At 41.0% G+C, this 27,086-nt stretch overlaps 1 protein-coding gene across 1 annotated transcript in view; it reads right to left on the reverse strand.

The window, feature by feature from the left end:
- PRKN (parkin RBR E3 ubiquitin protein ligase) overlaps positions 1-27,086 on the reverse strand; it is a gene marked incomplete at both ends in the record, with an annotated part of 1,053,566 nt that overhangs the window by 212,280 nt on the left and 814,200 nt on the right. Inside the window, one exon of the mRNA XM_079716751.1 lies at positions 4,896-4,957. Within this exon, the coding sequence (XP_079572877.1) occupies positions 4,896-4,957 (62 nt within the window). The remainder of the gene's footprint in view (positions 1-4,895; positions 4,958-27,086) is intronic.

Below are 27,086 nucleotides of genomic sequence, written 5' to 3' on the forward strand. Positions count from 1 at the left end.
TACATCTGAAATGCAGTTTTTCTGAAGACTCTACAAATCCTGTGGACTTACAGATATCATACCTGTTTTCTTTAGGGCTCACCTAGAAATTTAGAGTACTTTACTGCAGGTAAGCTTTACTTACCTGCAGTGTGCTAATACCTTTGCCAAGTAGTTTGGACTTGGTGGGTGTGCGTGAGGGGGATGAAAAGTGCTTTATGAATGTGAATCATAAACACAAATCAGAGACAGGGCCCAGAGCTAAAGTAAATGTAATATGTTACCTTCCAAGGAGTTTTAATTGCATTTTTATTTTAGGAAGGTAATGATTTATAGTGTTTATAATGATTTATTTTTAATCCAGATCTCAAAAAGCAAGTGCCTATTCAAGGTCCATGAAAACGGAAAGGAATCACATACAAAGAAATTAGATACTGGTCAGCATCTCTACCATCCAGTAATGAATTCAGTAATTAACCAGTATCTGTACAGGTTTTATCAACTCACTTTTAAGTGAATGTTACGCTGATTTTACTTTATTATTTTTTCTTTTCCATTATAGTTTATTACAGGATATTGAATATAGTTCCCTGTTACACTGATTTTAGTGTCTACTTTTGCTGCTACTAGTTCAGTCTATTGAGAGAGTGTGAACAGTATTTAAATCAGAAACATCTTAGTGTAGTACTTAATATTTGCAACTTACTTTGCAATCTTATTTATTTACAAAGTTCTAAGAGATGACCTAGCATTACTCTTCCTTTTTGACAAACTGAAAAGCCAAGTTAGAGACTACGATGATTTGTCTGAGGGAACTTGTAACACACAATAAAAAATTTTGTTTCATCAAGTAAGCTAAGTTGCCTTAAGCATCCAGAGACAGCCTGAGAGTTTCAGCAGCTCCGGCTTAGGCCGCCCACCCCCACTAGCAGGAGCGGTGGGGCTGGAACTTTCTGCTCCCTTTCCAGACTTGGTGCTACCATCTGCCCTGAGGCCACTACGTTTTGTCCTGTATCATCAGCACGGAAACATCCCTAGCTGATGTGACCTGTTTGTATCCATCACCAAGAGATCCCTGGCTCCCTTGTCACTTCTCCGGTCTGACCCTCAGTCCTACACACAGCTCTGTCCATCCCTTTTCCTTACCCTGTCCTTCAGCTGCCCCAACGCCTGCCTCTGAGCTTGGGGAACTCGGAGTCAGTCAGCAGTAACTGCCCTGTAACTTACACTCTCTCAGTGTTTTCCTCACATTCTTCCCTCACTGAACTTGATTCACACCTCAGGACACTGCTTCCCCTGCAGCCCCTCAAATGTTTTCTCCACTGCACCCTCTGCACCACCGAGTATTGACCTGCAACACCCCAAGTAGAACAGTTTTCCTTTCTCCTTCTCCAACTCTCCAGCTGTGATGTTCAAACCGCTCTTGGTGCTCTATTTCTCCTTTGCAGTCAGCTACTGATGCCCACCTCCCTCAGTCTCTCTCTCCCTTCCCTGTCCTGTTTCTAGAAGCCTCAGTTTTTGACTCACCAGAACTCTCTCCAAGTCCGCTCTGGTGACAGTTCTGGAGGATCTCAGTGTCCACATGGGCCATACTTCCAACACCCTGGCTTTTTTTTTTTTTTTTTTTTTTGCAGTACACGGGCCTCTCACTGTTGGGGCCTCTCCCGTTGCGGAGCACAGGCTCCGGACGCGCAGGCTCAGCGGCCATGGCTCACGGGCCCAGCCGCTCCGCGGCACGTGGGATCTTCCCGGACCGGGGCACGAACCCATGTCCCCCACATCGGCAGGCGGACTCTCAACCACTGCGCCACCAGGGAAGCCCCAACACCCTGGCTTTTTAAGTCCATGCCCTCAACTTCTCCAGTCATCTTGTCGGCTACCTTAACTCAGCCAGTAACATTCCTGGTCCTCCCCTGACCCTGTCATTTCCAGTCACTGCACCACCTCCACAATCTCAATGTCAAGTATTCCATTCTTCGGGCAACACCTACTTTTCCAGCTAAACCCTTCTAAAACCCAAACTCCAAAGACTCCTGGAACCCACTGGGACCTGCAGCCGGTGGGTCCTCCCACCTCTTCCCCATCCCTTTCTCCCCTCATCCCTCTTCTCTGCTCACCCAGCTGAAATCTCAGGCTCAGTTATTATAATCACTCCCTTAGGTCTGCCCAGAGCTCCTTTGCCTCTCTCTTGTTTTTGTTTTACTCGTGTGGCTGGTTAAACTTGACCCTCTGCCTTTGCTGCATCTGTGCCTAGACAGTTCAGTGTGACAGAAAAACACCCAGGCTGATTGATCTCGCCCCAAACTCATTTGTTTCTCACACTTGTTCACTCCCCAGCCTCCTAAAGGACACGTGCATCATCCTTTCCTTTCTCTGTAAAACTCTTCCCCCATCTTCCCTCTCAACTGATGACTTTGCTTCCTATTTCACCGAGAAAAGAGAAACACCAGCAAAACTCTTCCTACATATTCTGCTTTTCCCACTGCGACGAGGTTGAGCTGTCTCCACTCTTGTCTCTGGCCAAACCTGAACTCTGCTAGTTGTCGAATGAAGGACGTGGCTCCTGAAATTCTCCCCTCTCCTCTGCATCATCCATCTCCCCGTTCCTCTGCAGAATCACTCCCATCAGCACATAAACATAGTATTTTTTTCTATAAAAAAGAAAATTTTCTTGATGCCACATTCCCTACCCCCAGCTACCTCATTTCTTTGTTTTCATTTAGCTAAATTCCTAAAAAAAAAAAAAAAAAATGGTATCTAGATTTTCTCTCTCCCATTCTTCTCCCCTCTCCATTGAACCCAATCCAGGCAGACTTTCACCCTCACCAGTCCACTGGTCAAGGTCACAATGGCCTCCAAGTTTCAAATTCCAGTGCTCACTTCCCATCCGCTTCCTGCTTGATCAGCGCGTGTCATGAACCATCAGTCCTCCTCCTGGACACACTTTGTTCCTTTGGCTGCCACTTCACATGCTCCTGGATTTCTTCCCTCTTTATTCCAACCACAACTTATATTTTATATTTTATAATATTTTTTGCATAAAATACGCATTACATATGGTTGCTTCAAAACTTCTGTACTCACTTTACTCTCTACCTGGGAACCTCTTCCCAGATGTCACCATGATGCTTCCCTTTGCACCTTTGAGGTCCTCATGCACTAGCACCTGCCTCAGTGAGACCTTTCCTGACCACTTTGTATAAAATCTCAGCTCCCCCAACCGCCAGCACTCATTATCCTTCTTTTTGGTTTTACTTTTCTCCATGGCAATGATAACCATCTAGCATATTATATACTGAACATGTTTGTGTGCATGTAACATAATAGCCTTCCTCAGCTAGAATGTGAGCCTGAGAGGGCTTTCTTTTTCACTCCTCTGTCTCTGTAAACAAGAATGGCATACAGCACATGAGTAGGTGCACAGTTATGTATTCATCGAATGAAAGGAAAGAAGGAAGGAAATCTGGTTTCCCAGGAAATAAAAATCAGTATTGCTGTGATGCACTAAGTGGCCATGTAGCACAACTGATCAGAGTAATATTGATTTTGATTATGGCTTGATTAAATGTCTAAGAAAATGCAAAGTGGCTTGAATTTTATGCAACTCTAAGGAGATGATTCTGGTTGGCTTCTTTCCCTACTCATCACCCAATGACTCTAAAACAAACATGGAAACAATTTACAAATATTGGTACAAGTTAGAAGAGAAGCTTCCATTACCTGAGCAGAAATCTCAGGGTAACAATCAATGATTCTTGGTATAAGAAATCTCTCAGGCTTTCACAGGAAAGTAGCTGTGAGATACAGGTGTTTTCATAATTAGGTATGTTTGGGGTCTGTTATCAGCTCTTACCTGCAATGGAGGATAATTGATTTTGCTTGTATTTGAATAAACATCCGTGCTCTCTATTCTGGAAATTTACAGTATGAAAACATGAATGAGGCACACTGTAACCTGCTAATTCAAGGAGTTGGAAATGATTCCAGCCTTTCATCCTCCCCTAATTAATCCCCCTTTTGAAATCTCATATTGGAAATGCGCAGTCCAACTTTGCGACATACACGTACCAAACAAAAACACACAAACCAAAAATCTGCTGACAAAACTGAGCTGCCACGTCTCCATTTGCATGTTCTCTGGTCAGAGTGGGCAAAGACCACCTTTGCGAGTAAAAATCAATGAGAGTATAAAATAGGTCAACTACCATGCTGTAAACTATATGGCATAAGTATTTCAAGGATAGCTTGACATCAGATTTAACATAATAATAATATGGAGCCTGTAATTCCATATGAGGATTAGGAGCTTTTTTTTAAGTGGTCAAGTGTGTGTGTGTGTTTATACATATACATCTAGATAATATTTAGCACTCTGAATTATTAACTTAACACATCTACTTAGAATCTGACATGTTTCACTGAGCACAACACAGCATTTAAATAATCAACTTTAAATGGGCCAGCTTTTGTATATAAGTCACATGTTCACATCCATAGACAAAGCGGCTGAAGTGAAATACAGGTAACACACAAAATATAAAATTCTGGTGAAAAGATTCTGTACATCCACCTACAGACATCAAATCAGGGCTGTCTGTGATGCCCAATTCCTTAGGCATAATTCATCTCGGCACTTATTTGTTTGCTTATCTGCCACTACGTTGTACCTGCTTACTGCCGCGTCCTGAGATGTAATGCTCTGGCAGGTAGCAGATGTACCAATTAATAACCTGTCAGGTCTGATGGATAGAAGAGGGAAAGGGTGTTCCCACACATAGCTCCTGCATGGCTCCCTTTCCCGTTTCAGGTGCTGAGGGTCAGGAGACACCCCTGGCCTCCCCGGAGAGAGCCCGAATGGCCTCATTACTGTCTGTCTTCCACGACGCTCTGGCGTAGCTTCTGAGAGGCTGACTCACCTGCTCTTCTCCAAGAATCCTGAAGTGATGGAGCTCTTTAATCAAGGAGTTGGGGCAGCCAGCTGTTGGGAAGAAGAGTTAATCACCGACGTGTCATTCCCATTCTGTGCAGTACTATGTTCTCACTGCAGTAATGACTACCAGTGACCAGTGTCGCTTTGGGGGAGGACACGAATGCTTACCTGCAAAACAGTCTAACCAACCTCCAGACACCAAACCCCCGAGGGCACTCTGCCTTCAGCCTGCCCCCCACTGTGATTCTTTAGGAAGGAGCCACACGTGACCCTGGCCAGGCCTTTTCTCCCCTCCTGATTGTGATCTGGCCTTTGTGGGGCCTTAGGACACCGTGTCATTTCTGCCCAGCATGTCACTTATCCCTAATATAGAGCCAGGATTTCATGGGGCCAGAGAGGGGGAGTTGGCCCATGTAGGTTCATTTCACTTATTTATCACATCCTGTCTCCTCAGGCTCCAGGCTGGGCTTCTGCACATCGAGAGTGAAGGATGAAGACGGGGCATCTGGAGGCCCCGACTTCATGGGATTCTGCTACAGTTTAGAATCCAGGAGGATTTGTCAAGATCCTAAAGATGCTGCATTTCAGTTTGCAAAGCGTCTCTTACGGAAAAGACCTGCGAAGAGGGCCAGGGCAGTCTTGTGCCCATCATCTTCTAGTTCTACCCAGACAGCGAGAGCCTATGCAAGCTTTCACATTTTCTTTTTTCAGTTGTAAAAAGAAATAAGTAAATAAATAAATCATACTCATATATATACATATACATATGTATACATAAGTATATACGTCTGTCTGTCTATCTATCTATCTATCTGTCTATGCCAGGGCATACTAGTTATCACTTAAAATGTGTTCCATCCCTGCCTTTTAAATAGAATTATTCCAAAGTATTAGTTTGCAGTCATTTATAATATAAACTCTGGAAACAGAATTGATATAAAAACCTGTTTCTTTGGGATCAAATCTATGAATGACAGAATCTGTTGACATTTCTATTAAGGAAAATGGGTTGTATGAAAATGTGCCAAAGCAACCGCTGAGGCTGAGCCATTTCTCCATATTGTGATGTAAGAACGTGGAAAGTACTGAGGACGTTTGCCTGGGGGAGGGTGGGCCGTGGAGGGAGGCGACTGTCTCTACAGGGTGAACGAGTTATCCTTTGCAAGAAGGATTAGATGTGTGCATTATTCTAGAAGGTAGGATTAAAATGAACAGGTAAAATTACAGCAGGAATTGGGTTCAATATGAATAAATTTCTAATTTAAAAATGGAATACATTTGCCTTATAAGCCAGTAACTGGAGGCTTCCAGACAGAGGCTAAATGACTATTTATGCAGAATATTTTAGAGATGAATTTGACTTGGGTTAGTTCCAACTCTGAAACTCTGTGGTCATATGAAATGCTGGAACGGAGATTTAGTCTCTGTTACTATATTCAATATATATTCATCTTCGACATTATTGCATTTCATACTCTGAGAAAGTGGTTCGTAAATGTTCACTAAGGTAATACAAAAAAATTTTACAAATATGAACAAGATGTAAACAGGTGATGTCACCACCTGACAAGAGTCCAAGAAAATAAATGGAAATCCCAAGGTGAATCTTTTGGTGGAAAACCTAGTAAATTAATTGCTACACGCATGTCCAATACTACAAAGAAGGAAAGCCAGATCCCGACCTTTGCAAGAGACACTGAGCTGTTTTTCTCCCACTGGAGGCCACGAAGACTTGCACAACTGTGGTTCTTTTTGAGAAGTTGTTCATTTCAGAGTTGCTGTTCTGATCTAAACAATTAGTAAAGGTATATCCTGGATCATTCGGTTGGCTGCCATTCAACCAAAAACTGCTGTGGACATTCAGAGTCCTGTCAGTTCTTGAGTTTTAGATCTCCTTGGGAGCAAGGAGTCATATTTTAGTTTTATGCAACTAATGAGGAAAGGAACAGAGGCAGAGAGAATTCCAGGGTCAAATTCCCAACAATTGAGGGTCCCGTGGTTTGGTGCCAAGTTTATGAGGGGAGGAGTTGCACAGGAGGAGAGGCGGCAGAATTGAGGTTCCCCAAGCTCAGGGTCATAGGCAGGCTAAGATCAGACCACTCAGGGCCCTGTTGGTACCCCAAGCACTGACTTAGTTTCAGTAAGATGACAGCATCTGCTATATTAAATTCATAGAGTTAATTTGAATACTTTTGGTTTTGTGCTTTCATTTATATTTAATTTATACATTTTCATTTGGGTCTTCTGGTTGTATAAGCATAAAAAGTTTCTATCTAAATTTATATCTGGACATATTTAAGAAATATCATTAAAAAATAGTTTCATTCAGACTTAGTTTTAGAGGCTATTTTTTTTCCTTTACAAGTGGTCCTTAGCATTCTTCCCACTCGAGGAAAACTGATTTGACTTATTTTAATGCTAGGTAAAATAAAAAACAGAATTTAAAGTTAGCCTATTTTCAGAATTTGTATTTTAACATTCTCCTAAGATATAACTAAAAGGATTGATGTCAATGATAGCGCAAATATAAACATCTTTAACAGAAGACTAGCTAATTACCTGAAACACCTGGTGGATGCAATAAACTATAAAAAAACAAGGATAGAGACAGCACAGAGTTAGAAGGGAAGAGTTGTAAGGGGTCAAGCTATTTAAGACCAGGGAGGGGTATCTGTAACTGTGCTCATCACAGGAACATCAGCATGAGAAATGGACAGATACAAAGCTAGTGTGAAATGGGTTTTAAAAATAAAACTAGAAATGAAAGACATGAACATGGAATGCAGTAGTGCAGGGAGAGAGGGAAAAGTTCTCGGAGGTGGGAAGGAGGGCAGATGAAGACCCTGTGAGGACAGGTGTCAGTGGTGTACTCTGAATTCTTCCAAATTCTTCACACAGGGTCCACACACATGACAATGGATCATCGTTTGAGGCCACTGCTGTCTACTTGGACCACATCATGTCCTCGACAGTGCGCAGCCATCAGCTGCCTTCATGCCCCGTCATTCAGTCTCTTCTCAAGATAACAGTTAAGGGACTTCCCTGGTGGCGCAGTGGTTAAGAATCCGCCTACCAATGCAGGGGACACGGGTTCGAGCCTTGGTCTGGGAAGATCCCACATGCCGCGGAGCAACTAAGCCCGTGAGCCACACTGCTGAGCCTGTGCGTCTGGAGCCTGTGCTCCACAAGGGGAGAGGTCGCGACAGTGAGAGACCCGCGCACCGCGATGAAGAGTGGCCCCCGCTCGCGGCAACTGGAGAAAGCCCTCGCACAGAAACGAAGACCCAACACAGCCAAAAATAAATATAAATAAATAAATAAATTTATAAAAAAGATAACAGTTAAGAGGCTCCTGTTAAAATATGTACGTTGGATATCATGCCATCCGCCATGGGTTTTCCATCTCACCAAGAGTCAACTCCAAGGCCCTCATTGGCCTATGTAAGGTCCTCCACTGCCTGGCTCACCATGTAGCCCCTGAGGCTTCTCTCTCCCTTGCTCATTGCACTTGAGCCCCGCTGACCTGCTCTTGGTTCTGACCACGCCAGGGAGCCTGCTGTCTCTAGGACTTTGGACTTTCTGCTCCCTCTGTCTGGAAAGCTCTTGACCCTGATATCTGCATGGAGCACTCCCTGCCTCCTTCAAGTCCTTGCTCAAATGTCACCTTCTCAGTGAGGGCTCACAGGACCATCCTGGGTGAAACTGCAGCCTATCTTCATCCCCCCAAATCCCCATCACTGTTGTATTTTCTCCATAGCTCTCATCCTCTTCTAACCTACAGTTTTAATGTAACATTCACTTTATTTTCTCTCTTCTGCTGCTGAAATGCAAAGGCGACAAGTGCAGGACCATTGCTGTTTTGTCACTGCTCTATCAGCCATGCCTAGAACATTGCCTGGCTGGATGAGCTGTTCAACAGCAGTTGTTCCATGGGTGAGTCATCTACTGCACGGTCACTGCCCACCCAGCTCGGTGACTGTGGGTCCTGGGAGGGGCTCCTCCTCCACCCCTCCTCTTTTATCACCCCAGAAGGCCCAGCTCCGACCTCCAGCCCTGTGTGTACTTTGCTCATTGGTTAAGCAGACTTTGTCTGACCTCAAACCTCTCTCCCCAGCCTGAACCCCACATGTGAAGATGTCAGTGATGCTTAGAATCCATGATTCCTTTGTACCTCTACTGTACCTTCTTTGCCAATATCCAATATCCAGCTCTGGGTAAACATCACCACCTGTTTTTCCTTCCTCTGTTCCAGTTCTGCCAATCACAGCTAGTATAGTAAAACGGGACTAGAATATCTTCTAAAAGAAATTCAGACCATCTGCCTGAAGCTGCATCCTTGTTGAGAATGGTGCTACTGCAGACTCGGGGTCCACTCACTGTCAAGCAACTTGCTTCTGTCGCTTGTCTTTGGCCAGCACCCTCTCCCCTCTCCCTTGGGGACTCTTCCAAATCATCACCATTCTTCTCAGTTAACCTTTAACACTTCATTCTGAAAACAGGACCTCACCTGACACAAGTCTAAAAATGTAAAGCAGTTGTGGTGAACATGGAGATGTGGGACCCAGACCCCCTGCAAGGAAGGCTTGTGGCCGAGCTCCAGGAGGACAGCAAGAGATGCCTTGGCCTGCAGTCTGGTCTTCCTCAGCTGCAGAGAGCCGCCTCGCCTGAGGTCACATCTTCCCCAGGACCCCTGAAATCTGCTGACTGGGTGAGGGGGAGGTGGACCTGCCCATCTGTTTTGTTCCAACATGAGTTGCTGTTGGGCAACATTTGCTCCCAAGTTTCTGCTGGTGGGCTGAGGCTTTGTCGGGCCTGCATGGCAGTTCAACTTCTTATTCAGCCCAATCCTGCGCCCTTCTCCTTTCCCAGGTGTACACCCCAGTGAACATCTTGTACCCATTCTCTACTTCAGACTTGGCTTCCAGAGAACCCGCCACGCCCAGCCCCCACCCTGGGGCCACTATCAAGTGTACCATGCCTAACTTCATATCCCTTCCCAGGTACAACCCCTCTGTATCCTCCATCTCTACTCCTCCAGGATAAAAGGGGAAATGGTTCCTCCTCCTCAAAACAAGAGTCATTAGTCATCTATCCTAACCTGTCCCCTCTCAGCTCCTTATGGTCTAACTCAGCATTCACTCACTCTCCTCAAACTCTGCTGCTCTGCAGCTTGTTCACTTCAAACTACATATGTATTCAAATCTTCCCCTTTAAAAATTCAGCAAAAATCCAGCCTTGAGCATAGAGTTACCATCCTCTCTCTTTCCTTCTCCTTTCATCCAATTTTCTCAAAAGAATAGCCTGCAGCCATTGTCACCACTTGAAAATAGAGCAGTTGGAGGTATGGATTACAGAAGGGAAATATCAAAATTGGGGGCTTCATGCCTTTTAAAACAAGGTATCGTCATCATGGCCTGGGTCGATGCTCTAGTTCTGCAACAACTAGCTAGCTATATGCTCTTGGATAAATTGGTTACTCTAAATGCCAATTCCTTTATTAAGAATAATCACCACCTCTACCTCAAGCAGCAGTTTTGAATGTATGGAAAGCAGGATGAAATGACCAAAAAAATTAGAAAGTGAATTTATTGCTGATGATATTAATGGCATATCCATAACTATTGACTGTTGCTGCTATTTCTTTAAAATTTTTTTAATTATTTAAAAAGGAAGCAGCTAGTTGAAATAATTGCTACACGATTTATTGTCTTAAGAAATAAAGGTCAAGACTTCTTTTTTTCAGTTCTAACATGTAAAGGGCTTGGAAGTTTTTACTCCCATCCTTATAATAAGAAAAATCTGGGCAAACTGAAAATCAATAACTTTTCTTGGCCCAATCAGAGAACTGATGTCACAGGGCAAAGCACCTCCCTGATATCTGGAGAGACAGGCAAGTCCAGTGAGTCACAACTTGATCTGCTTATGTGGAGCAGAAGTTGCTGGAACAATAAACATTTTGTTTATTGTTCGAATAAACAATAAACAATTGGTATTGTTAGAATACCAATATTGTTTATTGGTAGAAACATTTAGACAGTAATTCTGATGAATTGCTATAAATGGGGTGTGGACTAGTGTGAGAATGAGAAACTCTAGGGGCTGAGGTCTTACAGATTTTTCCGATCTTTATCTCTAAGAAATCCACCAGGTCCTCAAAAGGTGAGGATCCCCTTGTGGCACTGGAAGAGGGAGGGGAAGAGTAAGCATTGTGAAAAATGTCCAGAGCCTTCTCCATAGCAAAGGTCTGCCCTCCTGGGGAAGGACTTTGCCAACACCTACCCTGGAGCTATGGGAGAAGGGCACTCCTCTAACCCCAGCCTGTCTCACCAAATGGGGGAAGAACAGTCCACAGGAATCCGGGTTTCAAGGACACGGACTGAGAATGCCACCTGTGGGGGAGGGAGTAGGAGGCAGGGGAAAAAAAGGACAAATCCCTGTACCACTGGAGAAATACTCGTGAGGGTCACAGACCCAAGAAACAGACTCACTAGAAGACTGAGAAGTAATCAGAAGATCACTATTGCCTCCACCCCCCACCAATTAACCTTACCACATACCAATAGACCTCCAGTAAAATGACAGTGGGTGGCAGCTGAAAGAGCTTCAAGACACAGATTCTCTCTGAGGAGGAGTGCTTAGGGAAGCCCAAAGTCAGGAGGGGAGACAAAAATCAAGAAAACTAGATGAATCTGGAATCTCTGGCATCTTCAACTACAGCAAACATTAAACACAACCCAACTCCCTGTCAGACTGACATATACCCTCACATTAAAGGCCTACTTACCTCAGTTCCTATTACATGTGTAACATGTTCAAATTTAACAAATAATTACTAGTCATGTCAAAAGGCAAGAAAAACACAGTATGAAGAGAAAAAGCAAGTACCAGAATCGGACTCAGGTATGACATAGATGTTGGAATTATCAAACAGGGAGTTTAAAATAACTATGATTAAGATGTTAAAGACTCTAATGGAAGAAGTAGACAACACACAGGATCAGATGAATAATGCAAGCAGAGAGATAAAACTCTTAAGAAGGAATCAAAAGGACATGCTAGAAATGAAAAACTATAACAGAAATGAAGAACTCATTTGATGGGCTGTCAACAACGTTGACATGACAAGAAAGAATAAGGAAGCTTGAAGAAAGACAAAAAGAAACTCCTCAAACTGAAAAGCAAAAAAAAAAGAAAAAAAGAAAAAAATGAAAAAAATAGAACAGAACATTCAAGAACTGTGGGACAAAAATAACATACACATAATTTGAGTACTAGAAAGAGAAGAAAGAGAGAACAGAATAAATATTTGAAGTAATAGTGATTGAGAACTTTCCAAGATTAAGGACAGACACCAAACCACTGGTCCAGGAAGCTCAAAGAATATCAAGCAGGATAAATATCCCTAAACCACAACTAAGTATAACTAAATCTTTGTTTTTGCAGAAAACCAAAGACAAAGAGAGAATTCTGAAAAAAGTCATAGGAAAAAAACACTTTATACAAGCATAAGAATTACTGAAAACTTCTCATCAGAAACCAGGCATATAAGAAGAGTGGAGTGAAATATTTAATATGTTGAAATAAAATTTCACCAGCCTAGAATTCTATACTCAGCAAAATTATCCTTCAAAAGTGAAGTAAAAACTTTCTTTAACAAGCATTGAGAAAATTCATTGCCAGTAGAACTATCCTGCAAGAAATGTTAACAATTCTCCAGGTATAAGGAAAATAGTATATATAGGTCAGAAATTTGGATCTACATAAAGAAAGGAAGAGCACTGAAGAAGGAATAAATGAAGGTAAAATAAGGTCTTTTATTTTTCTTATTCTTAATTAATTTGAAAAATAAATTTAAAGTAATAATAGTAACAATATATTGAGTGATTATAGTATGTGGATAAATGAAATGGATGATAACAGTGTCACAAAGGACTGGAAGGAGGAATTGGGGATACTCTGTTAGAAGGTATCTGCACTACACATATTCTTTATTTTAGTGACCTTTGAAAGTGGACTTAGATTAGTTAAAATATGTGTTGTGTCAACCTTAGGGCTACTACTAGGAAACTGAATTATTTAAATACACTGATTAAAGGACAGATTACCACAGTGGTTAAAAAAGACAAAACAAGAAATAAAGGTTAGACCCTAAGTCATTTATGCTGTAAGAAGAAATTCAATGATCTGTTGACATTAGCAGGTGATTTCCCAAGTAAAAGCCTGAGACTCTCTCAGATGGCAGGTTTTGAAGCTGATGATGGGGAGATGGTCACTTCTTCCTAGTCTTGTCCAGATTAGAAAGTAGAAATCATGGCGTCTCTTGGAGGGTAAATATGAAGCTCTAATTTACTTGGAAAGCACATTAAACAATGGTTTTAGAGTGAGAAACAATGAGTTGTATAACATGTAGTACCCTAGGCATTTTAATACATTATCGAAGTCTTTCCTTGAAAATAAAATTGCTGAAGAAATAAGCTAAGCATCAGTGTTGTGTCCAGCACTGTTTTTGGTGTGATACGAAAAGGAAAAGAAGCATAACGTTTCCTGAGAAGACTTCACAAATCTAGCTGGATTGAAAGAATGCACTAAATGGTAACATCTGTGTGAATGAAGACTGTGTATAAAATCGAGAATATGTGAGGCACAGACACGCACCTCAGGACACAGAGTCCTTCCCCACATGCCTAGAGAAGGGTGACTGGCACCCACCCTAGATGTGTGCATTTTCCTGGTTATCCTTGGCTCTCCTCTCTCCCTCAGTGGGTGGATCACACACTCTCTTTACCCTACATGTGAGGGAGGAGGTGTTCTCAGCCCCAGCCTGGCCCACACCCCAGGTACCTGGCCCAGGAGCAAGTGAGAAACAGTGGTGAAGCAAGAAGAGGAGAAGGAAATGAAGGGACTGTTTACCTGTACTACTAAGTAGCTCTATTATCTTGGATCAAAGATATTGTGTTAGCTCTAAAGCCTTGATTTTCTACCTGTAAAAAGGAGAGTAAGAGTATACAACTTATGGGGTTGTTGTGAATGGTGTGTGTGTGTAGCTATATGCTTGTACATATATATTACCCAGTACAGTTCCTTGTACATAGTAGGCTCTTAATGAATGGTAGCTGTTATTTTGAGAGTCTCTGAAATACAGGAGTACTTGTGAGACCGTACTTGACAAAGTTGTTCTGCTGCTGTTTCAAAAATACCTTTTTTAACCAAACCCTCAATATTTAGAGGCTAATTTTGCTAAAGGAGTTCAATATCCTATTAAGTAATTGAGATTTATTATGACAATGTGCTGAAAGATAAGAGATGATCAAGTATGTATGCATGTGGCTAGTATACATTTAAGGCCTTAAATTTGTGGCCTTTTTATTAATTATTAATTCATTTATTCACTACAATAATCTAAAACAACAAATAAGCAATCTGATATCTTCATTTGATATCATAAAGCTTTATGACATATTTTTACCTCCGAACTAGCTGGAAAAATTTTTTAATCTCACTGGTCATTTCAAGTTGCTTTCTTTACATATCTATACTTATAAGGTGAATTAATAGAGGCAATAATGCACATAACTTAAGCCGCAGATCCCCAAGCACCTCCACTTATCCAAACATGCAAAAGGGAACCTAACTCAAATTTCCGACAAAAAGGACAGTTAGCAACTGCTTAATCTACCTTCTGCTTAGCCTTCTGAGTCAGCCCTGACACATAGTAAGGGCATTACTTGAGTATACAATCAACAGATGGATGTGGTTTAAAAACAAATATTCCACAAAGATGTCAAAGAACAGAACTGACGACCCTGAATTCTGTTTAACCAGAGCTGATCTGTTTTTCATTGTGGATGAGGGAGGGAGGGGCTCTCCTTTCTACTTGTAGCTCTTCTGTAATATTCAAGGTTACTAGCCTTTCGATACCCAGGTTGTAAGTAAAGTAAATGACAGAGCTGAGTAACAGAGAGTTCTACCCTGAAATTTTACCTCTAAATCCCAGACTATGCACTGCAAACTACTTCCTGCCTGTGAGGGTGGTTTAACAAAAGTGGATGTTAGATTTGTACATAAAAATGCCACAAGTTCCGAATTTTATATACGCCATTATTTTCACCCTCAAACTGATAAGATTAGTCTGATTAACTTGAGTACATTTCTTCTGTTTGGGGGAGAAAATATACTACTGTAGAGACATTAAAAATCTAAACACAACAAAAACCAAAAGCAAAACAGAATTTCAAAGGTTTAAGTGTTCATCATGGAGTGACTATAAAAAAAATTAAACAGGAAGGGACAATGAACACGTAACAGAGAAGAACAAACCTGACTCCATATTGAATCTATTTCTTTAGCTCTAACCTTTGTGCTCTGTTGCCTGTGCTTAGTCATGCTGGCTCTGCACCTTTTGTTAAAGAATGTTGCCGTGTTGCCTACAGCCTGAAATATACAGGAGAGCTCATTCTCAAGGCTCTGACCTTTAAAGGTATAACACTTTTCCATTCATACAGAGATAAAAAGTTGCAGAACAGAGGATAGCACTTGTCTTGTTGGAGGTTTATAGGAGTATTGTGACCAAACCTACATGGACAGCTGCAAGAACAAAGAATTCTGGCGGAAGAAGTTTGCAACAACAAGCCACACCCTCTCCCCTTTAGGTATAAAACAAGCCTGAATTCTAACTTGAGTAAGATGGTTCTTTGGGACACAAGTCCACCATCTTCTCGACTCCCTGGGTTTCCAAATTAAGTTGCTATTCCTTGCCCTAACACTTTGTCTCTTGATTTATTGGCCTGTTGTGCAGTGAGCAGTACAGCTTGGACTTGGTAACAAACATGGGCTTTCTTTGGTGGTAGAGCCAGTCTGTACAGTCTTACTGTATATCATCATACTCTTGAAAAAAGGTAATACATTCAACTTAAATGTGTTGGTGCACATATAAAGCTTGTATCAATGACAACTTATTAAACTGATTTAAAAAGCAGTTTGTGGGACTTCCCTGGTGGTCCAGTGGGTAAGACTCCACACTCCCAATGCAGGGGGCCTGGGTTTGATCCCGGGTTGGGGAACTAGATCCCGCATGCATGCCACAACTAAGAGTCTGCATGCTGCCACTAAGAGGTCCACATACCGCAACTAAAGATCTCACATGCTGCAACTAAGACACAGCACAGCCAAAATAAATAAATAAAATAAATAATAAATAAATGAAATAAATATAGAAAAAGCAGTTTGAGGGCCCATACGTATAACACATGGCACAGTTCCATTAACTATGTGCATAATTATTTGTTAATATCTGCTTTTCCTACCCTGAATACAGACAGGCTCCACAAGGACAGAAACTTGCTCACTGCTTTATCTAGGACCTGGGAACGAGCACAGGGTCCAGCACAAGGGTGGTACTCAATAAATACTTGCTGAGTGAATAAATTAATTAAGAGGGAAAGTCATTGCCTTCTGGTTTTCCTGAGCAAGAGCATTGGAAAACAGGTGACTATACAGCCTGTATGGCATACTTTTAGGACCTCTGAGTGAAAGTCGATTGCCCCAGGGCACAAGGTTGAATTTTTAAACACAAAATATTAGTATACCACTATTGAAACAAGAAAGAGTTCTTTAAATGTTTCATTTCCTACTGGCCTTGTCAACATAAAGCTAATTTTCAGCAAGAGTTGGGCTCTGTTATCAATGGGAGATAGAGGCCAGGTCTGCTGAGTTGGTTCAGATTGGGGCCACCCTGATAGGCAATTACTCAGACCACTGTGGAAATGTCAAAATATTTTCCTTAAGACAGCCACACAACTGCCAGAGGCACTCTGATTATTTTGTTTATACCAATGACAATCAGATCTAATTCTTAGATTTTATGGACTTGCTGGCATTTAATTTCTGCAATGATTAAAGACAGATTTATGTAATACATAGTCATGTACTAAAGAACAAAAATATCTTAGTTTTTAAAGAGCTATTAGTGATTACTCTCTCTAAACCAACCTCCCTCTTGGTTTCAGAACTCCCTTCTGTAACACCTCTGCCAGCTACACTGTAGACTCTGTCTTAAGATTTCCAGTGACAGGGATCAGAGGATCAGAGGATCAGTGAAACAATTCCATTCTAATAATGAAACATTCTTGTTGTTAGAAGGATCTTTCTAGATACTAGTTCTAGATCTGTGATAGAGATCATATCCAATCCTTTTAAACCCTTATTAACCTTCTCTTTCCTGGGGAAAATACCCATCTGCCTGAAGTAATCTGTAATATATGTGAAAATTTATAGGAAGCATCCAGATGTTCATTTCCCCTCCCTCTATTCTTTGATTTGACCTTGTAGTTGGCAATATTCATGTTCAAATGTAGTATGCGGGAAGACTCCTGTTTGTTACTGCCACACTCATTCATGTATTTAGTGTCAGACATTTGATCAGATGCTGGGGAACCTGAGGTTGGACAGACCAAACCTGTGACCTTATGGTGCTTTGTTCCAAAAAGGCTTTGAGAGGCATATTCTCTTTGTTTGCAAAGTCAGGCTTTTTAGATGAGAGTTCTCACACTTGCAACATTCACTTCCACCTTTTACTTCTGACATCTTACTGGTGGGTTTCCTTCCACCCTACTGATAAAGGATTCGAATGCCCACTCTGATTTTGAGCCCCAAGAGGTAGGTCTACCCCTAGAACAGACCTCTAACTTGTTGGCCCAGGGAAAGTGTAACAACTTTGTCTGAATATTATTTGTCTGAATATTTAAAAGTTATAAATCAAACTAAAAAACTGTTAAAAAATATGTTTCGGGGCTTCCCTGGTGGCACAGTGGTGGAGAGTCCGCCTGCTGATGCAGGGGACGCAGGTTCGTGCCCCAGTCCGGGAAGATCCCACATGCCGCGGAGCGGCTGGGCCCGTGAGCCATGGCCGCTAAGCCTGCGCGTCCGGAGCCTGTGCTCCGCAACGGGAGAGGCCACAACAGTGAGAGGCCTGCGTACTGCAAAAAAAAAAAAAAAAAAAAAAAAAAAAAAAAAATATATATATATATATATATGTTTCACCCTTTTACTTTGACTAATACAGCTGTATGAGGATCTGGAAGGTGATGACTTGGAACTCTCAGATCCCTTGGAGGTCTGCTCCTGAATCTGGCTAGACCGGCACAGCCAAGTCCCATCCTTCTACTCCCGGGTCCCTATATTCTTGAAGAGCCCCTCACACACCTATATGGTGGAGCCCATAAGTTCAAGCTCCACAACCCACCCCCCACCATGAGTTACCTGTTGGCCATTGCTTTCAGGAAGACAGAGCCAGTTAAGGGTCTCAGGGCTGTTTATGCAGGGAATTCTGAACCCAGGCAGGGCTCAGGACCTGTGGGCTCCTAGCGAAAGGGATGGGGGAACAGAGAGGGCCCCAGGGCAGGACTCCTTTGCCTAGTTCAGGACTTACTGCCAATGGCCCTTACCCAGTGCATGTTCCCTTCCATCTCTCTGTAGTATCTGACATTAGGTCAACCCACCATTGTAAAAACAATTCTCCCTTAAGTCGTGAAGTTCATTTTCCTTCTCCATTCCTTTCCTTCTCCATTTCTTTTTTGTCCCTTTGTCTTTCTGTCATCTTCAGTCCATTGTTCTAATTCTCTACTCCACTGTTGCTTCACTGTTTCAACAGAACCCCTATGTGTGCCTTCCATCTATCTCCAGTTGCCAGTTCAACCTCTGCAACCCAGGGTCCAGCTCTCACTTCAAGGTCAAGAAGTTTCACAATGAGTTCATATGACTTCTTCCACATCTCAGCTTTGGTGACTCTGAGATGGCTCATAACGCTTACATACCTTATAAGTGCTCACACTTTTTTTTGGTAGTTGATGGCTGAAACTGACATCAAACTCATTGCTTCTCCATTTTTGAGATTTAATCTTTCCTCATTTTGAAAAGTTAAAAAAAATCCATCTCCATCCATCTCCAGAACTCTGAACTCTGTTCTTTCTTTATGATATTTCAAGGATTCCTGACAGTGACTCTGAGATTATATATAGAAGTGTTTGGAGATCTAAGGACACAAAATGTTTGTGTGTTCTTTGTTCTGTTCTCAATTTTCTTAGGCACAAGTTCCTCCTTCAGTTGTTCCTTCTGTCTTTTCCAGCATGGGAAACATTCTCTATGCTCAAGAAAATAGGAAAAACAGGAATGGGGTAGCTTTTTCAACCTCTTAACATTGTGCTACCATCTTCTCTGTCATTTCCCTATTTTTTTCTTGCCCTTGACCCAACTTTAAAAGGCTGTTTTGTTGTCATTGGTCATTGAAATTAGAATTTCGTCTCATTCTGGATTTATCCTAATGATACACTCACAGATTTGTGCTCTTCGATTGTTTTTTTCCCAGCTATGAAACTCCTCATTCATTGCATGCACCTGCTTTCTAAACATCTGATCTTACTGTAAATAAAATAAGTTGCTGTTTGGTATTAAAAATTAATAAGAAATTTATATAACAAGGCATATAAAGACAGACTTGAATCTTAATTTTTTAAAGGATAATTTTGAAACTGGGATTTTCATTTCAATTAGTATCTGTAATCAACATTTACTTTCATTCTGTTCTCATACCATAAAGATTATTTTACAATCTAATTGTGAATCTCCCAGGGAAAATGCATTACAAAGTTGTGGATAATTTCCACAAAGTCACCGATAGCTAGCAAAACACTAAAAACTAAAAACCTTTGGAGAATTAACTGACTACAACTTTTTTAGAAAGCTTTTGCTGAATTTCCTCAATAACCATGCTGTGAAGTAGGGGAAACTCATTTGGAAAATATATTCCATTGAGAAGTGTTAAAAACTACATGAGTCTTCAATCACTATTTTTCTTTTTAATTTCCTTGCAAATAATCACGGGGGCAATTGTGATATCCTTTTGGTTCAATGGAAAACCGTGTGCACGTGGGCTTGGGATAAAAATTGAAATGGATTTCAGCTCTCTGATGTGCTACTGGCACTGGCCACATGACACAAATAATCTGCAATTTGCAGATTGCTGCTGTTTGGTGTGAAATGCTTTGAGGATTAATTTCTCTCTTGGCTATAGCTTAGAATCCCTAATGTAGGCTTGACAATTACAGTTACCTTCTATTTTTTCCTTAGGTACAACTATGAAAAGGAAACTGGCTAATGATGAAATAGCATCACAAACCGATGATGATTCAATGTGATCAAAGATGATGCAGCAGGCTTCCCTGGTGGCGCAGTGGTTGAGAGACCGTCTGCCCATGAGGGGACGCAGGTTCGTGCCCCGGTCCAGGAGGATCCCACATGCTGCGGAGCGGCTGGGCCCGAGAGCCATGGCCACTGGGCCTGCGCATCCGGAGCCTGTGCTCTGCAATGGGAGAGGCCACAACAGTGAGAGGCCCGCGTACCGCAAAAAAAAAAAAAAAAAAAAAAAAAAAAGATGATGCAGCACAACACTGGACAACTACCTTTAATCACAAGCTGAAATGGGGGGGGGCGGGGTACACCTGCAGGCTGGATCGGTGAATGGGTGTGTGATGGGCTCCTTTCCACTCCAGTTAAGCCTGGTTGATTAGCGTCTCCAGGCGCTTTGCTGAAGTAGCCATTTCTGAATTAGCCTGTGAGCCAGGTGTTAATAGAATGCATGGAAAATTCACTAAGACATCTTGACTGAGCAACTGCATTCAAAGTCAGCAGTAGGATGTTATATAATCAAATTTCAAAGCATTATGACTTCAATAAATAAAACCAAGTTTATCTTAATAATTCCTCTCTGTTGATAGAATTTTACTGCTGTCTATAGAGGATTATTTATGCATTCCTTTTCAACAGCCAACTCTTATGAGTCTAAGACATCCTAAACCAGTTAAAAAGAATCTTGAAGATATTCATGTTTTATGCAGCAATGTCACTTGTAGGTGTCTACCAGAGAGAAACTTACACAGTTACACAAGGAGGTAGTTACAAGAATATTTCCTGCACGGTTTTGTAATAACAGCAACAACGAAGGGAAACATCTGAAATGGCCATCAATAAGGCAAGAGACAAAATCATTCAACATCAGTCATTCAAAACCATTGTGCACCCACTCTCTGCAAGGCTCTGTTAGAGCGTGGGCCACATTAGAAAAATGAAAATAGATAAAAATCCCTCCTTGGAGCTTGTATTCTAAGGTGGAGATACATTATGAAATATTTTCAAAAGTGATGAGCACTCTATCAGAAAGAGAAAAGAAGAACCGTGTAAAGGGGATAAGAGCATGTAAAGGGGATAAGAAAAAAAGCACCGTGTAAAGGGGCTAAGTTAAAGTAAGATGTTCGGAATATTTCTTGTTGAGAAAATGGCATGTAATAAGCAAAGACTTTTAGGAAGTAGGTTAATAAAAATTAACTAGGGTAAAGTGTGTCAAGTATATAAATATCAAAAACATAAGTTAAGAAAAAATGTTACAATAGTTCACTCACAGTATGATTCACTTATATGAAGTTTAGAAAACCTATTAAACAATATGGATTCATACAAATATACTAAGAGGGTAAAATAATGCACACAAATGGTAAACACCAAATTTAGCAGAAGGAGAGATTGAAACAGGATCATAGAAAAGGGGAGGGGATGCTTCAAATCTGTCTTGAAAGTTTATTATAATAATTGTTAAAAATAAAAGCTAACATTTCTGTAACATTTACTATGGACAAAGCACTTTTCTTCATGCTTTACATATAATAATTCATTTAATCTCACAATAACCCTATGAGAGAGTTACTACTATTATCCCCATTTTAGAGATGATGAAACAGAGACATAAAAATATTAATTAACCTGACATTTATCTGAAGCAATGTGAAAAGTTAGACATTGACAAAGGTGGACAGTGGGTTCATGGGCATTCATTATGTTATTTTCTATATCTAACTGTACATTTGTAACTTTTCATAATAAAAAGGACTACATGAAAGCTTGAAGTATATATAAAGACAACTTTGGGAAAAATTGAATAAAAATTCAAGAACTTATAGACCTGAGTTTTTATTTATCATGAACATATATGAGCATGTATGTAGTTTGAAGAAGGAATACCATCTAGTATAACCGCTATTTCAGTAAGCATAGCTTATCTGAGTGGGAAAGCATGAACATTTGTAGATTTTGAAGCTTTAAGAATAAGCTGAAAGAAGCCATAAATATTATTTATTCAGTTTCTTACTTATAAATGAGACAGTTACTACCCAAAAAGCACACAAAAGCCTCTTCTGGTAGCTTAAAATAGGGTGGATTAAGCTCAGATGTTTGTGATTTCATAACACAGGTGCACACTGATATATTCTAGTTTGTTGTAGCTGCCATATTAATTCAAATGCCTTTTCTGAGTCAGTTCTCAGTGGCTATGAGATGCCTTATCTTCCCATGAGGTACTGCTGAAGAATAAGTCTTACTGATAATGAGACACAATCAGAAATTTGTCTTTTTCATTTCACTAATGAAATGAAGGTTTTTTCATTCACTAATGAAATGAAGGTTTTTTCATTTCACTAATAGTAATAAACATTATGATTGGCAGGAGGTTGAATTACAACATTCATTCATTCTTTATTGAGCAACTTTTCTGTGCGTGTCTACTATGCATGAGGCCAGATTCTACAGAGACAGCAAAAGTGAGTCTGGCCGGGGCTCTGCTTCCATGGAGCTTGCGGAAGAAATAATACATACATCAACAAACCACACAAATGGAGAAACAGCCAAGTGTGCCGAGAGCAACCAAAAAGGAGATGTTATGCTGGGAAGCCAAGCAGCTGTTTGGGTGAGATGAGAATTGAAACCACCTGCATCTACATAGCTTAACTATTGGAGCTGAGAACCAAGACCACTGAGACCTAATTGTTTGTTCCAGGAAAAAACCTGCTTTTGAAGATAAGCTTGTAATGTAATAAATAATTTCACTGTTTGCTTCAAGAAGTTCCTGCAAATAATTTAACCAGTTTGCTCATCTGAGTAGCCATCTCCTTTAACAGAACCATAGACTGCTCACCAGGCAACGGCTCACATAGCAAACCAGACTTCATATCAAGGGTCCCTTCAAAATCCTTCTCTCATTGTGTCTACCAACCCCCAACTACTATGTCATGAACGCTGCCCAATTCCAATCAGCTCCTCACCAGAAAGGTCTGCCCTAACCCTGTGCACACAGATCCCCAAACCCTATAAATCTTGACCTCCCCTTTCTGTAAAAGCCCACAACTGTCAACGTGGTGAGGGTTCTCACTACAGTAGATCTAATAAATGCTGTTCTGCTTGATTGATAGACTTTCTGATGGTCATTTGAGAGAACTGACATAGAATATATGAAAGGCAAGATAGAAAATTCAGTAACAAACAAAAACAAAAATTTTCTCATTTTTATGTTGTTAGGATGTCAAAACAATTTTAAAAATTAGAAAATTGTTCTCCGTGTGTATGTTCTTGGTACTTTGCCCACTCCTCTGTATTTCACAAAACTCTCCCTTTAATATTGACCTATAATTCTAATATTTTTGAGGACAGGTATTTTCCTCATCTGGCATCCCTAGGAGTACAGGTTGAATTTGGATGGTCAACACATATGAGTGACCATGGGGGTGAGAAGTCCTCGGAGTGAAAAGGGATCTCAATCCACTTTTCTTCTGCTGCTCTCAAAGGTTCATCCTTGGTTGACATGAGAGAAGGGAAAGAGGGAAGTGATGGAGAAGCGATTCTGTGTTGCCTTTAGTATGTTTTTCCATAGACTGTGGTGGTTGGTTTGCCCAAATGAGCATGTCAAGGTCTAGTTAACTTTATGGGCAAAAGAGGAACTCATGGGATTGAAATCCCCGAGTGGATCCAATCAAAAAGGAGACTCAGATTACATACTATACACCCAATCAGATAAAGCATGATCAAATAGGGTTTAGTGGGTCATCTGGGTTACTAATTACCATGGTTAAATTAATGAGGTTTCTTTAGGGTAAAAGCACTGTGAGCCCCAAACTACTTATATACGTACAGGTTTATGGAACGTTCCCTGTTTAAAACCTGGAACCTTTCAGTATTCATTTTTGTACCCTACCCTTTGCCTTAGAATGGTTCTCTCAAATTGCTACAGCCACTGAACCACCAGCAATCACCACCCAAAGCGGTCAGCAAGCATCAGCACTGGGCTGAAACCCTCCACCAGCATAAAGATCATGGCTCTCTAAAGGCTCAGACACTGGTCAGCCTTTATTAGCAATAAAGTATTTTTAATTAAAAAAAAACAAACAAGAATGGTTCTTTCAAATGGAATTCCTTGGGACATATTCAGGCTCTACTAAGTTTGAGAAGACAATACCCAAAACAATATTAAAGAAATAGATGTAATTGGATTTTAAAAATTGGTACAATTTTAAAGGGGGCTTAAAAATGAGATGGAGAGATCATTTAGAGGATAAAGTGGGACGGCAGAAGGGGACAGAAAAAAGTAGATTTTTACAAGTCTTAATGGTATTTTGTTTCTGTATTTCTGATTTGTTGTATTTTAACTTATTTCAGTAATTTCCCGTTACTTTAGTGTTATGCATTCTGTTTCTTTTATTCATCTTAGTGTGGGCATTAAGTGCATCATTACCGACAGGCATGTTTCAAATTCTAAACAAAACAAAACAAGAATTTTTTAAGTACTCTAAGTACTGCCACTGAGATTCATCACTGCTTTTACATAGTTCAGATATTTAAAAGTTGTATGCTGGTGTGAGATACATTTGAAAGAGATGAGATTAAAAAAAAATAAAACCAAAAATCCAATTTAAAGGACAAAAAACAGCCTCAATGGTGGGCAAAAAAAAAAAAAAAAAAAAAAACCCAAAACATATAGCTTCAGCTGTATTGTTAATTACACTAGGGTTTGATTGTCTAGATCTTGACATCTTCCTGTATGAAAATTAATAATCATTCTTTATTTGATTTATCCAAAATGACTAAATATGAGTAATTCTCAATTGTCATCAGAGTTATACCAATGAGTCCAAACTTGTCATTCATATTTTGAGGTACAGCATTCACAAGCATCAACCAGACACCTTTAAAACACAGGGATGGTGAGATTTTTCTAACAGATTTAGCAAGTTATCGGTGACCACACCAACAGCTGGCAAAGACTGGGGTCCATTCATGCCCATGCATTGCCCAGGGGACTGCACCGCTGCCTGGAGACAGGCAGCTCCAGGTTGTAAATCCAGCCATTTTGCCTGTGTGTCTCCATAAGAAAATGGTTTATAGACTATTTGCTTTAAGCACTTGTCAACTAGAAAATGAAAAGTAATGGATTCTGATATATGCACTGTTTCAAAGCTGATGATTATCCTAGTAAAAACTTTCATCCATCTGCAATTGTCCTTGTAGACATTCTTATATGCACCAACTTTTACTTTCAGAACTTTCATAAGTTTGAGTCAAGCTATTCTAGTGAGAAAGCCTGTCAACCCTAGCTACATCTAAGAGGTGACTTCAATACTTTTATGTTGTCATTTTTGTCTAAGTTCACAAATTGTTGGTCTCCATTGTATTTGCTGTGTTTGTGTTTTGATTATTTGGTGACTTCACAAATCTCAGTTGACGATCTTGTCCAATAAAGTACAAAAGCACTCTTTTTGGAACTGTAAAGAGAGAAGAGGTTCACAAAATCTGGACCCAGAGATAAACAGAGATAATGTGTTAAAATGGAAGATGGTAAGAAAATGAAAAATGTTGCATCAGCCTGAGGGTTGAGTCATTGGACGACAGGAACCAAAGACTGATTTATGGATTATGTGTAAAGCACTGGGTCTATGCCATCAATAATGAGCAAGAGATAGGAAACATGATTGAAGAAGTGGGGAGAATGGACTCCAACTGATGTGGATTCAGAAGACTGGGTTTTGTTTGAGGACTTCAAGGAGAGGGATGGAAACTGTTCATGTAGAGGGTGTTGAAGCCAAGTGAAGCTAGTGCATGCCAACACATAGGAGTCCCTTTTTAGGCATCAGGCTTTATCACTGACTGGGTTACAATATAGACGAAGCTGTCTATTTTGTATAACAGATGTCTAACATCCAGTCACTCTATCAGCAAGAAGGAAGGCTTTGATGCACCCATGCACACTCTATGCAGTGGAAATACACGTAAAGATTGCAAGCCACTTTGGGTATATTTTCCTTTCTGCTTAAAGGAAAAATACATTTCCTTTAAGCAGAGGAACTTCTCTATACTTGCCTCATCTTATTATCCAGGCTACTATTAACCCTGTTCATGAACAGTTATCTGGAGAATATTTAAAGCAAAATAACTCATCTTCCATATTTTTTACTATTCCCCGCTATTTACACTGTAGTTTTGAAGCGGGAAGAGAAAACCAAGAGCATATTTATAGGAGAAAATATGAACTGTTATCCTGATATACTTAAAGTAACTCAGGTTCATTCATTCAGCCAACATTTATTGTCACGCACTGTTTCATGTTCTGGGGAAACAGCAGTGAACTAAACAGAAAAGCCCCTGCCCTCATGGTACTTATATTCTGTGGGGGGGGACAGACAAGAAATAAACAAGTAACAGAACGTTGACAAGTGCTACACAAAGAGTGAAGCAGCCACTGGGGAATGGGGAGAGTTGTTCTACATGAGTGGTTAGGAAAAACCTCCCCAGAAAGGTGTCACTTAGAGGGAGTGAAGGAGCACGACCCTATGTGGCTGCCCGGGGAAGGGTGTTCCAGCAGAGGGCACAGCAGGCATGGGGGCCCAGAGAAGGAACAGAAAGAACTCAGAGGAGGCCAGGGGGCTGGGCAGAGTGGGCAGGGGGGAGAGGGCTGCAGAGAGCACGCCAGGAGGTCCTCCCCTCCCCTCCTGCCCTGTGTAAGGATTTAGGCCGTTATTTTGAATAAGATGCGTGGGGGCGCTGGAGGGTTTTAAGCAGAGAAACTACATGATCTGTTTTATTTCTTAAAAGAATTCACTCTGGCTGCTGTGTTGAAGCAGCCTGCAGTGAGCAAGGCTGAAGGCAGGGAACCCGCTAGGGAGCAAGGACTCCAGCCCAAGTGAGAGATGGCGGCGGCTTGGACCAGGGTGGCAGTGGGGAGGAAGGGAGGATGGACTTGGTCCTCAGCGGCCAGAATCTGGATATATTTTGAAAACAGATGGACAGAATTTGCCAATAGATGGCAGGT

The sequence above is a fragment of the Hyperoodon ampullatus genome (assembly GCF_949752795.1).
Source record: "Hyperoodon ampullatus genome assembly, chromosome: 12".
Taxonomy (NCBI): domain Eukaryota; kingdom Metazoa; phylum Chordata; class Mammalia; order Artiodactyla; family Ziphiidae; genus Hyperoodon; species Hyperoodon ampullatus.